This window comes from Cynocephalus volans, chromosome 1 (assembly GCF_027409185.1).
Source record: "Cynocephalus volans isolate mCynVol1 chromosome 1, mCynVol1.pri, whole genome shotgun sequence".
NCBI classification, from domain to species: Eukaryota; Metazoa; Chordata; class Mammalia; order Dermoptera; family Cynocephalidae; genus Cynocephalus; species Cynocephalus volans.
This window is the reverse complement of record NC_084460.1, coordinates 234536103-234553113: the sequence shown is the minus strand read 5'-3', so window position 1 is coordinate 234553113 and position 17011 is coordinate 234536103. Positions and strand designations below refer to the sequence as shown.

At 31.8% G+C, this 17011-nt stretch overlaps 1 protein-coding gene across 8 annotated transcripts in view; it reads left to right on the top strand.

Moving 5' to 3' along the window:
• Nucleotides 1-17011, top strand: part of LOC134383794 (sodium channel protein type 1 subunit alpha) — a 74854-nt gene that overhangs the window by 44917 nt on the left and 12926 nt on the right. For all 8 annotated transcript variants that reach the window (XM_063105257.1, XM_063105223.1, XM_063105214.1 and 5 more), the window contains 4 exons: nt 5720-5840; nt 7548-7702; nt 9218-9391; nt 11894-12016. In XM_063105257.1, the coding sequence (XP_062961327.1) occupies nt 5720-5840; nt 7548-7702; nt 9218-9391; nt 11894-12016 (573 nt within the window). The remainder of the gene's footprint in view (nt 1-5719; nt 5841-7547; nt 7703-9217; nt 9392-11893; nt 12017-17011) is intronic.

Sequence of the window (17011 nt, the reverse complement as noted above, 5' to 3'; positions counted from 1 at the left end):
CTGTCATGAGTACAGTTGTCTGTGGTTTGATCTTTCTAATATTCACTTGTCACTTTACGTGATGTCAGTACAACTTGAAAGTCCAGGCAAATTTCCCTTACTATTATGAGAATCGGAGTCTATCAGAGGGGTTAGCTATGATATGACTTAACAGTCTTTCTTTGCAAAATGTTGATTTAGGAAGTAGAGCTTAAGTCACATATGAATACTATCTTTTGAAATCTGATTTTTAGACATATTCCATTTTTGAATGACTTATAAACTCCTCTGGATCCCAAACATTTAACAGAAGTTATTTTTTTTAATGACACATATATTAAAAATGCAATTTTAGGCCCCTTTTTCTAGCTTAGTGATTGGGATTGCACATTATTGCTTTAGCATGAGCCACAGCTGTAATTCATCATCTATGATTCTAGGTCAGGTTTTCCAAAGAGAACAAAATTTTAAAGAGTCTTGTATAACAACCTGAATTTATCATCTTTCTAGAAATTTATATACATACCCCTTTTTAAAAAAATTATTATTCAAACCTAATTTTACAAGCTTTCTTATGGGTATGTATGCATGTGAACGATATACCTTTATTAAGTTTATTCAGTGATTTCAACTAAGTTTTTATGGATACGACTTTCTTTCCAAACTCATTTTTTTTAATTATGCAAAATTTAAATTATATATTAGTTAAAAATGATATAAATTGATTTGAAAACAAACATGACTTATTCCTGATAACCATGCAACTCACCTGGTGGAAACAGAAATGTGCATGTATACTGCAGAGTAGCCAACCAACTGAGCAATTTTGGCACATCAAGGGCATCAATCATTGTATTTTATAGAGCAAATGCCAAACATCATTAATTTGGTAAGTCAATTAGAATGAAGGTAGGTTATAATAAAAAGCAATACGTGCCCAAAGGGTAGTGCAGTGTTGAAGAGGGTTTAGATGAGAGAGCAGTTATTACTCTTCCATAATAATGTGGAAAAAACCACTATGAGCAAAAGCCAGAAAACGGTAAGTTCACTTTGACTAAAGCACAGCTTCTGTCTTTGAAAGATAGATTTAGGAGATTTGGTCGGAATGCTAAGTTGGAGACAAGAGCTTCATCTGATGCTAATATCTGAAACAGAGGTATTCATGCATTTATTCTTTCACCAAACATTTATTGGGCATCTACCACATGCCAGGCTTTGTGGTCCACAAAGGGCTAAGTAAGGTGAAGCTAGAATGAGGGTGGCCATTTTTATTTATTTCTCGAAAAGATAGGTAAGACAAGAATGAACAGAAATTTCACAGAAATTTGGAAGATGGGACTAAGAAAAGAGTTATCTCAGAGGTATAATTAAGTAAATGTGGCCTTTGATTACAGTTAACCATTGAAATAAGGAAGAGTAAACAGGAAGATTCTGAGTTTGGGTGCTGAAAGAGTGGTATTGCAATCGGCCAGAATCAAACTTGGTTAAAGGAGCATTTTTAGGAGAGGGGAAAACAAAGTCTTTGATTTAATAGAGAGCATGTTGAGTTTGAATGCCATAGACACACCTCTATTTTCCGACAGTAGTTCAGACACACCATAGATACACTTAACAGTGTTAAGGAATATTTGAAAATTAATTTGTCAACATCTAGAGGATACTTGTCTAGAGCTAGGAAATTTCTAAAAGCAGATCTTTCATTGAAATACTAATAATGGGAATTTAATTCATTTAAATCATTTTAAAACTTCTAAAATATAGATTGACTTTCAACTTTTAACTGTATGCATTAAAGAAAAAGTATACTTAGAAGTACGTTGAGTAACTAGTAATGTATTTAAAAGTTGGGTTACAAAACAAGAACAATTAATTTTAAAGAATGTTCTTAAGAGTAAAGTTGATATACTGGCAATAGCACTCTCACCTGGAGAAAGCCTTACCCAGTAAGACCTGGAATAACTTTGTACATAAAAAAGGTAACAATTTATTTTATCATCATTCAGGCAAGACACACGAGGGAAGAATACTTAGGGAGGCAATCGGTAGAAATAAAATTAAATTAAATTTATATTATTTTAGGATCACATCTTTTTACCTTAGGACTTACAGTTCCTGTTTGGAAAACTGAAATCTATGCAATTCATAATTTTATTTGGTAATGGATGCCTGTTTGATATGAAGCATAATGTTTGTATTTTTGCACTATGTGTGAAGAATTGTGCTAAGCAAAGACTGAATTTGTCCAAAATTTTTAAAGAGTTTACATGTAGTATATTTTCTAAATTTCCCTGTGATTTAAAGTAATAACCATACCAAAGGGTTTTGTTATTGCTTGCCCTTAAACCACTAATATAACATTTGCTTTATAACAAGTGTATCATTATGTTGGCAGAATCACTATCAACAAAAATTAAATATAACTCATGTCTATAACTACCAAAAGTTAACTTGTTGCAGCTGATGAAATAATTTCTGTGAAGGCACTGAATATTTGTATTATATAAAATTTCATTATTGGTTTGTGGTGTGAATGGGTGGTTTTTGTTTGATTCTCTTCATTTGTTAGGCTCATTTTGATACTTTTTTCCTATAGATTATCTTTACTTTTAACTTGATGGAAGAATTATAAATGTGTGAATACACTCTTTCTTTTGTTTCAGACACAGTGTGTTTGCTTAGAAGACAAAGCATAGGCTTTGGGCTCAAAAATTATTGTCTCAATTCTTGGCTTTTTCGCTTATTAGTTATATGGTGCTAGACAAGTGACTTAACCTGAGTTTTAGTTTTGTCATCTGTGAAACGAATGATAGTACCATCCTCATAGAATTAAAGTGTTAGAATTAAATGAAATAATGAATAAAAAGTGTCTACTACAACACGAAGCAAGACAGTAAGTGGTCAAACCATGTAGCTATAATATCACAGACTGATCTTGTATCTGTTTGTGACTTGACTACCTTTGGCTTTGCCATTGATGTTTTACAATTTGGAAAATTAACACTATTCATCAATTCCTTAACTTACAACCCAGTCATGGTCCCTATTTGCATGTAAAGCAGTCCTCAAGAAACAGCAAAGTTATTCACAAATATTTAACATATTTAAAATATAAGCTAATTTAGAGTTCCTAGAATTATTCTGATGTTCCTAATATCCACTACATTCTTAAAGAGTTGTTCATGTACTGCAAGGATAATAGTAGCAAGTTTACTTCATCTAACATTTAGTAGAGTTTGTGTGTATCCCTTATTTGTTTAATTTGCATTAATTGATGCTACTCTTCTATTGTGCTGTCTCCTCATTACATAAAATTGACTCAGTAGCTAGAAAGGATGAAATAGAAATTGAAATAATACAAACCTTAAAATTCAGATTTTTTTGTGTGAATTGATACTCTACTGTAAAAACAACAGAAAAACTATGAGTCTGCCAGTATTGAAAAAAAGTAATTCTGTAAGAATGACAACCTTACATAAGCAGCCTAAAACTAAATGTCAAAATAAGAAGATGAGTATCTGAAAATGGAATCTTATTGAATTGTTGATCTATTTGTCCACTTCAGAGAATGTCATTTTGAAAACTTATCAAAAAGTAACATGAGATCTTTTTGGTTCATGTAATTTTCAAATAAGAAAAAAGTCACTCCTCAGATAAGTCTTAGAACAAGTAAAAAGCAATGCTTTGCTGCAACAAATGAATATTTTTTTTTCACTTAAAGGCAGAATAAAACTCAATACTTCAGAGGTATCATTAAAAGTAGTACTCCTCATAAGAAAGGAAATACAGTTGGCAAGAAATCACAACTTGCTATTGGCAGTATTTTATTATCAAATGTCTTTGTTATTGCATAATATTACCAGCACAAATAAAGAAGAACAACTTTTAAGTGCATATTCATGCTAGGATCTAATTTACCTTACAATTGGATGAAACCACTTATGTGCAGAGAATGAATCATTTATGTGTGGTACTTACATGAGGATGAATTGTTCAACAACTTTTTGTTCTGTTCATCACTGAAAACCCATACTATTGAAAAGAGATGTTTTTTCTACCAATCTCTTATTTCATGAGTTGATATAGACTAAAAAGGTTATTTGGGGATCAGATCTAGCATGTAACAATTATATTTACAGCAAGGTAAATTTGCTATTGATATTAACTATGCATCTGAATGCTTCTCCACACACAAATTTATTCAAAGGAAACAATGTGCTTTCTTGTTCTTAATTAGTGTTGCTGAAACTTAAATTTCTCAGATCCTATTCGCTCATTCTTGAATAAGGAGTGGACATCTTGCACAAGACTGCTTTTCTACAATGAAAAACAATGGGTGATGACAAAATGTTGTTCACATGGTTTTTATAAAATATGAAATAATTTTTTTATGACACTGATAATGCCAATAAAGGCCACTTCTATCATATGAAGTCACTTGTTGAAATGGCAAATCTCAGCCTAGGCCTATCACTTAATAACCAAATGATAAATCTCTGTAATGTTGAGGTTAAGACATAAGGATTTCTTCAGAAGACCACATACTTTAATATGAATGGTTTGATTGTGATTGTGACTCAGGTATACCATTCAATGATTTTCTTTATTTGTCAGAGGAAGAAACCAGTGACTTATTCCTGGGTATGTATTTAATTCAGTACAAATGCTGGAACAGAACGTAAGGATATTAAGAGCCAAATGCAACCAAAAAGTAGATTTTGCAACCAAAAATCTATTTGCTACTGTATCCAATGTCAAACAGTCAACCTTCCGCTTTTGAGTGTGGTATGCAGGACAACTGAATATTTGTCGCAATGTTGAAATTAGTCTTCAATGATAAATCTTTTTGTAATTTCAGAGATCAGCTTCAATTTGAATCCTCTATGATGGAGCTACATATCATTATAGGTCCTAATGACCTGTACTTGAGAGTTAAGTTTGGGCAAGAAATTAAAAGGGAAGGGAAGAAAGAAACTGGATATGGACCCAGACATATTAGCTATCCTTCTCAAACAAATACAAATAGTTGGGTGAAATTTTCACCAAAATATCAACTCTTTTCCATGTATATAAAACTCTTGTTAATAATTTTAATATTGTGTTTAATTTTCCTTATTTGAAATATTGTGATAACAGGTTAGATGAGTGCTTGGTGTGTGTTTTTAAATGCCTATTAGATGGTCTACATAAGCCTAAAATTTGGAAAACACTGTACTAGATTTGGTAGCCCAACAAAACCACAAATATTTTAGTCATTAGTAAATATTCACCACCTTGCACTTTATTAGTGTTCAGTAAATATTAGTTGAATAAATTACTGGATGAATTAATTAATTTCACCAAAAATTTAAAAGCCATTATTTCTTCTAAGGTAGGGATTCTCTTCCTCTCCTGCTTCCTTTCTCCTCTCTCCTCCCTTTCCCCATCCCTCTCCCTCTTTTTCTCCTCTTCTAATCCACAGGACTATGGTTTGCTCAGTACATGTTGCTGACAGCCATTTGTAACAACATAACATAGCATATTTTAACATATGATTTCATATTTTAACACTGTGAATTACAGCAAAGGAATTAACATAGACAATGGTTTTCTTATTTCTTTTGTTTATTCAATCCCTCTTTTGTGCTAAAAATCTCTACCTCGAGGAGAGTACAAAATAAGCTCATAGCAATAATCCTTTCTTAATAGGGCACTTATTACTGAAATTAAAGGAATTTACTTTTTATGTCTGTCTCATGTACAGAAACTTAATGAAAGCAGTAGCTCCTCAGAAGGCAGCACTGTGGACATTGGTATACCTGCAGAAGAGCAGCCTGTAGTGGAACCTGAAGAAACCCTTGAACCTGAAGCCTGTTTTACTGAAGGTAAACAGAATGATATTCATGTTAGTCTTTCATTTGTAGAGGGCAGCTTTTTTAGCTACTGGTCACCCAAAATGGGTGTCTTATAATGGAACAGAAATTGGTAATAGATCCATTTCAATTATCTCTAATACGATGACAGACAAAAATGATTTAAAATCTAGTGTTGTAGTTTGATTATCTCTGCCCATTATGCGGAAGAGATCATGAACATGGAGACAAAAGTATTTTAACAAAACCAAATCGTGTGACTAATTTACAATTTTTAAAATAAAATGGTGCTTTCTCAATAAGTTGGCATCTCAAATACTAGTCAATATTCTCATAAACAGAATTTGCCTTAAAAGTAACTTTCCATCTACTAAAGCTAAATGAATTGTAAATGCTAAACTGTGGTTTTTTTTAACAAAAACATCATTTTCCAATCCTTGTTGGATGAAACAGGAGATAAGCACTGCTGTTGATACCTAATACCTAAACAGCATCTGGTTGAGCCTGGTGCAACATGGGTGACAGGTATGAGATATGCCTATCCCATAACTAGTATTTCCCATGCTCTGATTTCATTGGGAATTTGAGTTTTGGAGATGTGAATACGTTTGTATACTTTCTATTTGGTGTTCTTTTCTTCACAGGCATAACGTATCTTCAGTCTTCCTCTATTTCATTTATAAATTATGCACAACACTCAGAGCTGTTCTCAAAATACCTTCATCTGACCATGCTGGGATAGCTTTTTATTCCTCTGAACAGCCATAATATATATATCCATTTAATTCACCTGATAATTAATCATATGTTGTCTTACGAAAACTTGTCTCTTTCTTTTTTGAATTGTTTTATGTCTTCTTTCTTTTTCCTTCCTTTCTTCTTTCCTTAGTTCCTTCCTTCCTTCTTGCCATCTTTTCTCCCCCTCTTTCTCCATTCTTTCTCTTTCTTTTTTCCCCCTCCTTTTTCTTGCAACATACTTGCCTTTTTTCATTTTTCTTTTTGCCTTGGGGCAGGGTTCTTGTGTTTATACCTTTTCTTGAAAACCAGTATGTAAGGTTGTTAGGAGCAAGGTATATATTCTGTACTTCTTTTTTCGTATCCTCCATGGTGCTTACGAAGGCACTCAGAGATATCTGCTGATATAATTCTGATGTTAGAATAAGTGAAAGCGGCATGAGGAAAGCAATGACACATCAAAGCAGGACCATTAAAATCACACTTTAGTGAACTAAATTGATTTCAAAAATTATATTAGCCATACTAGGAGCACCACAAGAAAATATAAACAGTAACAAAGCCAGCACTGTTGAAAGATATCTACAGTATTACTCTATGTCCTCTTCAAAAGGGAAGTTTTCTGTTTTTTATTATTATTAAGTTCCATTTTGGAATCTTTTTCTAGAGTGACTTCAACAGAGTGCAATAGGATGACAGAATACAAGGAAAAGCTATTTTCCATTTATTTGTAATTTAAAAAGTTTTCTCTTGGTCAACAACACTGTGAGACAGAAAAAGCAGATATTATTAGCCAGGGAACCATTTAAAAATCCTGAATAATTTTCCCAAATTCACAGAGCTAATGTGTGCTCTTACTATTTCAGGCTTAGAGAGTTATCCCAGCAAGATAAAGATGGTAGTAATAATGAAAAGATAAAAAGGGACATGCCAAAAGATGTTATGAAAGTTATTTTATTTACTGTTTGAACATTATACTTGCAGGCTGTGTACAAAGGTTCAAATGTTGTCAAATCAGTGTGGAAGACGGAAGAGGAAAACAATGGTGGAACCTGAGAAGAACATGTTTCCGAATAGTTGAACACAACTGGTTTGAGACCTTCATTGTTTTCATGATTCTCCTTAGTAGTGGTGCCCTGGTGAGTGAATATTAAGCAAAAGTGTTACAGTACTAACCTTTATAATCTTCCAATACTGATGACTTATTAATTCTTTCCGTTTAGTTCTTGTTAATTCTTTTCTGTCTTAGTATCCAGTGCACTTTTAATTACCCCACCTTGTATCTTCCAGACTATAGACTTAATGTATAACTATATATTTCGAATCTACTTTACTATGCATACATTTTACATAAGCTATTTATTAATTGTTGCTTATTATTAAGTAGCCCAGAAAATTTAGCCCTCCAGTTTATTTGTTATAACCAAAGAATGTGAATATTCAATTACTGATGGTTTAATAAAAAAATAGGTATGAGAACCACAATGTAGTTAATGGAAGTCCTATGATTGGGAATATGTATCCTCTGCATTCTGATGAATTACATTTCTGAGTGGTACTGTTATTATCTTGTTATGAACAGTTGGTAAGCTAAGGACCTCTTCTCTGTCTTTTCCCAATTGTGCTCACAATTACTACACTACTTAGGAAACAATGAATGTTGATAACAATAAATACTGAGCAGCATGCTTAAGTGATTCATTTAAGGATTGCTTTCTCTATGTAAACATGTTCATTTCACCAGAATCAATTTATATTTATATGAAAATTATTTAAAATATATAAATATAATGTATAGATAGCATTTTTGAAAAACACTGGCACAAAGGGAAAACTTAAGTTGTGAAATAGGTAGATGATAAATAGATAGATACAGATAGATGATAGTTTGCCTGGTAGAAACACAATTTCTTATGAGTTTCTTTAAGTTTATAATCTAACACAGGGTAATATTTTCTTGCAAATTTTTCTGATGAAATAAATTTTCTCTACATGCTACTTTAGACAAGAAATAGTCTTTAACCATTGAAAGGAATGTATACCTAGAAGTGAAATATCAAGACCAGTTCATGTTAGAAGAATACATATTAGCATCTAAATGAAAAGTAATTTTATTTTACCATCATTGTCATGACATATCTCTGCTGAGAAATATAAGCTATCAACAAAATAAAGAAAAAAGAAGCAGATGAACCAGCTAAATCAGGCACTGTGACGATTAATGACAATTTCTGCTTTATAAATATATTAGCCTTCATTTTTCTATTTAACCTCCTTTCTGTGGCAAAAAAAAAAAAAGAAAAAGAAAAATACAACAGAAGGAAGCAAAAGAAATGAAACAAATGGAATATGTAACTTCATGCTGGGGTGGCTGCATCAGGATATGACATCAAGAGCTATTTCCTGAACAAGTCAAATTAATTCACTAGAATTATAATTTTACTTCTTTCTTCTGGCTGTAATAGCAATGAAGAGTATAACTGTTTTCTTGTTTAAATAATTTTAAAAACTTTGAGAGGAAGGAACCAGCAATAATTACTGTTCCTCTGATCTCCTATTACAATGAAATGCCATATGCATACATGACCAGAAAAAAATAGCTCATAGAGTATAGTAGTTTTTGAAAGCTCAAATGTATAACTCTTTATTTATAGGCATTTGAAGACATATATATTGATCAGCGAAAGACAATTAAGACAATGTTGGAATATGCTGACAAGGTTTTCACTTATATTTTCATACTGGAAATGCTTCTAAAATGGGTGGCATATGGCTATCAAACATATTTCACCAATGCCTGGTGCTGGCTGGACTTCTTAATTGTTGATGTAGGTATTCTCCATATCTTTGTCTTCTGTTCAAGGTAGTTTGTCTTGTTTGTATTCTAATTCTAAAGTGGTGAATTTCTGACCACTATGTTGTATTGACAGGATATGCTACTTAGTCACTCAACTCACTCAGTGAATAATAGTGTAGTTCGGGGAAGACATGGACTAATTTAGGACTGACTTAAAATAGTATTGGGGGAATGGGATCTATGGTGGTTATCTAGGACAAAAGCTGGAAAGAACACACACACATTATTACCATCAGCTTGTAGGGAAAGTGGTGAAATATAGAACTTAGACAGCATGGTGCTTACATTCCTTATGCTGTGAATCAGACAGATCTGAATTTGTATCCCAGTCCCACCTCTTAGTAGTTTTGTGTCACTGAGTAAGTTATGTGGCCCCTGACTCTGTAAAATGGTGATATTACTTATACTGTATTAAAGGCATTCAATAAACAGTGATGATGGTAGGTACTACTGTCATTTTTAAAAAATTTTTCTTCGATTTACTCAAAGTTTTTATAGGATAGATTTAAAAAGTAAATTATGCAGATTATAACTCCATTATAGGATGTAAGGTGTGCAGAGTGTGGGGAAAGACATGACTACTTTATGCAGTAGCAGTTTTCCTAGAATGTAGACTACATTTGTGGCAAGCCTGTAATGTACCGAACAGCCCTTCATAGAATGTGTATACCCAATGAATAATACTTCATTTACCCTTGAACTAATAGCTGACTTTAAGATGTGTTAAACATTGTGTTTTACGTTATCAATTTGGCATAATTTCAGCTTTAGAAAGCTATGTCCAAAATATCATGACTTCCTAGGCAACAGTTTTATCCCAGGATTATGAAGAGTTCCTGTGGAAAATACTTCTAGAGCTGTCATACATGCATTATATCTCCTTGATTCTGAACAAAGGCAAAGCCAAAGCTATTTGAAAAGCTTAGTAATGTTACCACGAAAGGAGTGATTTGAGAGAAACCTCAAAAGAATAATTGCTTTATGATATTAAAAATGGGAAAAATTTCTAACATTGTGGTATGGAGCATTAAAAGTTACACTGTACTTCAATTCTTTATCATTTTTTACATTAGATTTTAAATCTAAATATAATTTAACCCTTTTGAAATTTCCTGAGTTTTGCTTTTCTCTATTATGCTTACATGTCTGAAGTTTTAGGTGGAAAAAAGATAGCTTTATTATTACAAGTTGGTTTTTAATAGTCATTTATGAAATATTTTAGAAAAATAATTTGATAGAGAATTTTGTACTTGTGAAAGAATAATACCTTTTTTTCATTGTTCCATTGAAATTATTTCATGAGTATCAGTGCAGCTCTCTAAAGAAGATAAAAGCAATTTTAACACATCCCAAATAATATAAAAGCATATTAAATGTAAAGCAACTTAATGCACTTAAAAAAAGAAAATTTTGCAAAAATAGTGTCCAGTGTATGTGGACCTGTCCAATACTAGCCACTTTCAAACCAAAGAAATTGCAATCCCTCTTGGATATGGAGTTTTGGTAGATCCTTTATTTAGAGAATTAGATATCTAAAATTTTTTCTTTAGCCATGCATATTTCATACAAATGAAGTAAATCCATTGATTTAGTTATTTGGTAAATATTGATTGATTGGCTGTTTAGGACTAGATACTGTGGCAGAAGCCATAAATTAGTGTAGAAAAATTTGAGGAAATTTCATTACAAAATTACTTTTTAAGTTAGATTATTTACATAGAAATAAACTTTAAATAAATGAAAATACAAGATGAACAAAAATCACCTTCAAAACTTATTTAACACATTAATTTCTGAAAGTACCAATTATAATTAGCTGAATGTACTAACACAGGGTAGAGATGCTTCATTTTTCTGGTACAATAGCAGTTTTTGTATTTTATAACTAGCAATAGGCAAAGTCTTAAATTCATCAGCAAATTTATAAAATGAAAGATGAATAACCAATGACATTTCCTACCTGGATTTCTTCTTTCATTTTATTAATTCTTTATTTCATTCTTCTAACAATTGTTCAACTAATATTTTATTATATAATAATTTGGTTATATATTAAATTAGCTGAACAATTAACAAATTACATGACATTTAAGTTTTTTTGTTAAACTAGCTTTTTAAAATTAACATCTTATAAACTACTTTCTTTGCATTAAAATAAAACTTTCTTTTTTTTTTTTTCTTGTCTTTTTTGTGACCGGCACTCAGCCAGTGAGTGCACCAGCCATTCCTATATAGGATCCGAACCCGCGGCGGGAGCGTTGCTGCGCTCCCAGCGCCGCACTCTCCCGAGTGCGCCACGGGCTCGGCCCAAAATAAAACTTTCTTAAATTTTTAAAAAGTTTGTTGAAAATGTCCAACCATTCATCTTCTGCATAATTATAAACAAACATTGTATTTTTGTATTTCATAGTAACCACAAATTGAATGACAATTATTCCATTTATTTAAGGTTTTATTATCTTTGTGTGTGCAGGTTTCATTGGTCAGTTTAACAGCAAATGCTTTGGGTTACTCTGAACTCGGTGCCATCAAATCTCTCAGGACACTAAGAGCTCTGAGACCTCTAAGAGCCTTATCACGATTTGAAGGGATGAGGGTAAGGAAAATGAAAGATCCTGAAGTATTTCGCATAGCCAGAATTAAATTAAATTAAATTTAGAAAAAGGAAAACCCATGCATGCAAAAGGAATGGCAAACTCTTGCAAAATTGCTACCTTATCCTTTTATCTGTTGCATATTTACTTCTAGGTGATATGCAAGAGAACTTAGGCCTCTCTTGAAATGATACGATATCATTTATTTGCTGTGCTCATTAAAATAACTTTATTTCCTAATCCATCTTGGGAGTTTCCTTACAAACCTGTATACAAAAAAGCAGATATACTATAAAGGACTGTATGTAATGATATAATAATAATAAACTAAGTGAATTCTGTATCATCTACTTTTCCTTTGTGATGACTAATCTGTACTTAATAAGTTTTACTGAAAATAATAAGAATCACACATGTGCCTAAGTATGAGTGTAAATGAAAAAAGCTGCCAACATTTTTGTCTGTATAATGCCAAAATTTGCATTAATTGAATATTAAAGGGTAGACATTAGATACTGACTGGATTTTAAACTCTTTAAAGTTATGTTTAATATATCCTCAATGTGTAACTGTATTAATCTTCTTAACTGATATAAATAGTAGCACCAACTTAAAGATAATATATAAATCCACATATTTTTATGACAATAAAACAAAACATTTATAAAATAATGAAGAGCAAATATAATTTTTGACTCATTACCATAGGTGATTCATAAATTAACCTTAACTTGAATCTCATTTGTCAAAGTCACACAAAAATTTTTATTGCCCCTTTTAAGAAAACATTAAACTATTCCTCATGATTCATAACAGATTTGAAATTATGCCATTATTGACTTATTTTCCATGACTTTTAAAAAGCACACAGCATTCATTTGTATAAGATGTATAATATAAAAAATAGTTCTATTAAAAAAACCACAAAATTTCTTTTGTCTATGCAAAGTTGCTGAATTGCATGATTCCAATTAAAAAACATTGCTCTTTTCCTGCCTAAGGTTTAGTTATGTTTATAGAAACCAGGTTGTATTATAGACTTTCATTTGCATTTTGTAAGTTGTTTATAGCCTTATGTTCTCTTTTAAATTTATCATAAGTGTCACCTTTTAAGAACGTAAGATTTGTCTTCAATTTTCCTAACATATGTGAAAACTTTTCCCTCATTAGAAACAATTCAAAACAACGTAATACACAATATAATAGTCCTTCTTTTATTTCTCACAGAGATCCACACATTTTCGCCAAAATGTTATCAGAAATTCTCTCCGGGGTACGTAAAGATTAAGTTTGATTTCCAATTAAAATGTCACTTTCTTTTGTTTCAGACTGGCAGCTTTAGTTCTGGAAAAAAAACTTTCATTTTTACGTATTCTACTTGAAAACATGTTGCCTAAATCAAAATAATGCATTTTTAAAAGGCTTCTGAAGTCTGGACAAAGCTAAACATTTGAAGCTGTTATAAACATTTTAAATTTAACCTTTTGCAAATGTATTAAATCCATGAGATGAATGATCAGATTTTCCTGTATATAACACTATTTCTGTAACAATCTTGTGGGTCTACTTTTAGTTTTTATGGAAATAACCTTATTTATTATTATTAGTCATAATAGTTTTTATGTTGTAAGAAGAGGTTTCTTTTTGAAACAAAACAAATTTGGGGATTTTAAAAACATGAACTCCTTATAGATGCTGATAGGGATAAAACTAATCATTTAAGTTGACAGCTTTATGAATATAGCTCCTGCCTCATAATGACAGCACTAAAATGAGTGATATTTTCCACACCTGTTTGGCATTGTAGAGTCAAAATAACCTTATTATTGATCCTATTTTTTGTATTTCTAATATTTGGATTTCTTTTGCTTTATAAAAGTATAGTCACAGATGATGGTGAGGTTGGAGACAAGAATGATAATTATGATTGGGAAGTGCGATTTGAATATATTCAGAAACTCTCATTTAATTCTTCTCCCTAGCAGCATAAAATCGCTGTGTCAAATCGTAAATTAGGCACTCATTTTACTTTTGCTGTTCTGTTACTTTTTCAAAGCATGTGCTTTTATGCCACATTACTGAATAAAGCATGTCGTACAGTGCTTGATAAGAAGGTAGAAAGTAATAAATAAATTATCATCACGTTGCATTTTGTGTTTTGCATGTTTTATGCACACTTCTGGCTGACAGCTTTTAAACATTTATTGTATTTCAAATTTCCAGTCCAAATTTTTCAACTTGTAAAATTGAACTGAGTGAATTGATGTCGTGAATATCTAGGGTAAAATAAAATTTGTATTTAAATTTGTATTTTTAACCTCCTAATCTAAGAAATCTTAAATACCTTCTTTTTCAAAAGAACTCAAGTCTTAATTGATAGGGAAACAGAGTATCATATACAAAAAGTAACACCAAATGTTCTGTCATATCAGATTTCTAACTAATAACAAACTATATATTTCTATTTTATATAGGATAATCTTGCTCCAACTTGGATGGGGTGGAGCGCTGGTTCCTCCCCTCAGCCCTTTATTATGGGTACTGTATTACCCCTTTTGCTACTTTAATCCTTGCACTGTGACTTATGTGTAGTGGGACGAGGGGGGGATTGGGAAGGGTACTATTGCACCACAGCAGGGAAAATACAGTTTTGTATCCTAACCCCCTGTTTTCGATGGTCTCAAATTTCTTTTGAAAAAAATACTTTCATGAATGTACCCTCTGTGGATTTTAACTCCAATAGTTGATATCTTTATTAAGTTTTACTAAATCTGATTTAGTTTATGTATACTGAGTTATTTATTTATGGGGAGCTTGACTGGTGAGGGTGGAGGTGCCTGGTGTAGAATGATTGTGTGAAAAAGTTTTAACTTGTCAAGCCGAAGATACTTTTCAAAGCATACCCTTGACATTTAGTACATTATCTGGGGCCTGAAAATTGCCAGGTAGATACCACCACTCGATTGCTGATATGTGTGAACAGACGCTAAGGTGCGATATTCCAGGTTTCATAAAATGGGTATCGATTGTGTGGCCATTCTTATTTTTTATTAAGTTCGTAGGGCTTATTTGTAAAATATAACAAGGCAAAAATATATTAAGAAAGAGTTGAATAAGCACACATGATTTATGTTTTAAATGGAAAAAAGTAAAAAAATTATACAAAATAAAATACCCACCTAGATATAAAGCAAAAACATCTTATCATGAGTAGTAAAGTAGAATTGAATGCATAAGCTCACTTCTTAGAGTAAGTCACACCCAGCTAACTTCCTAGGATCTTAAAAGATACAACAGTGAAAACATAAATAAAAATGAGTCTACATTTTGTTTATTCTTGAAGTTTAGGAATATTGTGCAAGAAGAAAAGTTTTTATTTTTGAGGGAGAAAAAAAGTTGGAATTTTTGCCTGGTTAATTGATTTATCATATCTTTAAAAAGTAATTACTTTAATTAAACCCCACAACACAAATTTAATTGTTAGACTAAAAAAAAGATTCTTATTGTTCTTCATTCTCAAAAACGTGTGATTTCTACTTTGCCTCCTTTTGATTTGTATTCATATAGTTTTTATGTATTTTGATTAATGAAGCATTGAAATCCAAGGGTAGTATTGATTTGAAACTTCAAAGACAATTCATTCAGACAAGAGGACGTTTTTGCATGTAGCAAAATTCCTAACATTAATTTGCATATTTAATTGTCAATCCCTCATTTAGAGTTGACTTAATCAAAAAATACAGATAATGAACTGTAGATAAGAGTTTCCGTAAGAACTGGTTCTGCTAGAATAGAGAAATTCTATTTGATAACAGTTTGAAAAGTTCGTGAAACACCCTCTAGTAATAATTCATTATAATAGTTCCTTTCTCAGACATCTCCTTTTATGCAGCCTGAAACCTCAATCTGTTCATCTCAATGTATTCAGACCAATTCTGCCTAGTGCCTTCCACACATGGGAACAAATTACTGCAGTTCCCTAGAGACTGAAAAGTGTTAATCCACCTCCTTCTCTACTAAACCAAGGAATGGCTTGAGGCTCTTGGGAAAAGGCAATTGTTTCTAAGATCCTTCATTGTCTAATTTAATGAAATCTTAAATATGAATGCACATTTGCACAGTAAATTTCCCCAATATGATGCCAAATGTTTTTCAAGACAAAGCTCTTTTATTTTAGTAAATATAAAACTTTTTTCCCTGGGCCAAATGTATGCCAACTTTGCAAATCCTATTCTGAACTGCACTGCTTTAGAGCACTTGCCTGCATCATGAATTCTAATAGTTAGTTAATTCTAATTCAAAATCAATCCCTAGTTTCAAAGTAAACCTCTCAAACTTACTATGTAACCACAAACTTTTTCTTGTTCCCAGTTCTTTAATTATTCTATTAAAAATAACAGTTAAAAGTTGTTATCATATCCAAAAATAACAATTAAAAATTATGCTTTGATCAGTAAATGCTAAGTTAAACTTTACTTGATTTGCTCATTCATTCGTTTAGTCAACCATGTTTGTTTTCCTCTATTCAAAGCTCTCTGTTGTATTCCTGTATTCAAGGTACACAAGGCTTTGGAGGAGTCACAAATATATTTTTGCGTCTTAAATTTTTTTTTAAAAATTAATCTGTCAGGATTACAGGAATACAATTAACTCCAATACAGAGCAATATGGGTACCAGATAAATGGCAGCAACTCTAAGGAGAACTAATGACACAGTCTGGAAAGAACACTCAACACTACTTCTGGTCTACTCCCTGAACTTATTTTAACTTCATTATTCTTACTTGCCAAATGAGAACACAATGCTAATTATTTCTACATTTCTGCGCAGCACTAGAATTTCGATTCTTAAGTACAAGGGAGAAAACACTCATCTTTATTTAGGAGGCTAAACTAGGGGTTGAAATTAGACTCCATGAAAGATGTGCTATTTGAACTGAAGCCTCTGAGAAGGGAGCGTCCTTCAGAAGAGATACTGGGTAAGGAATTTCAAAGGA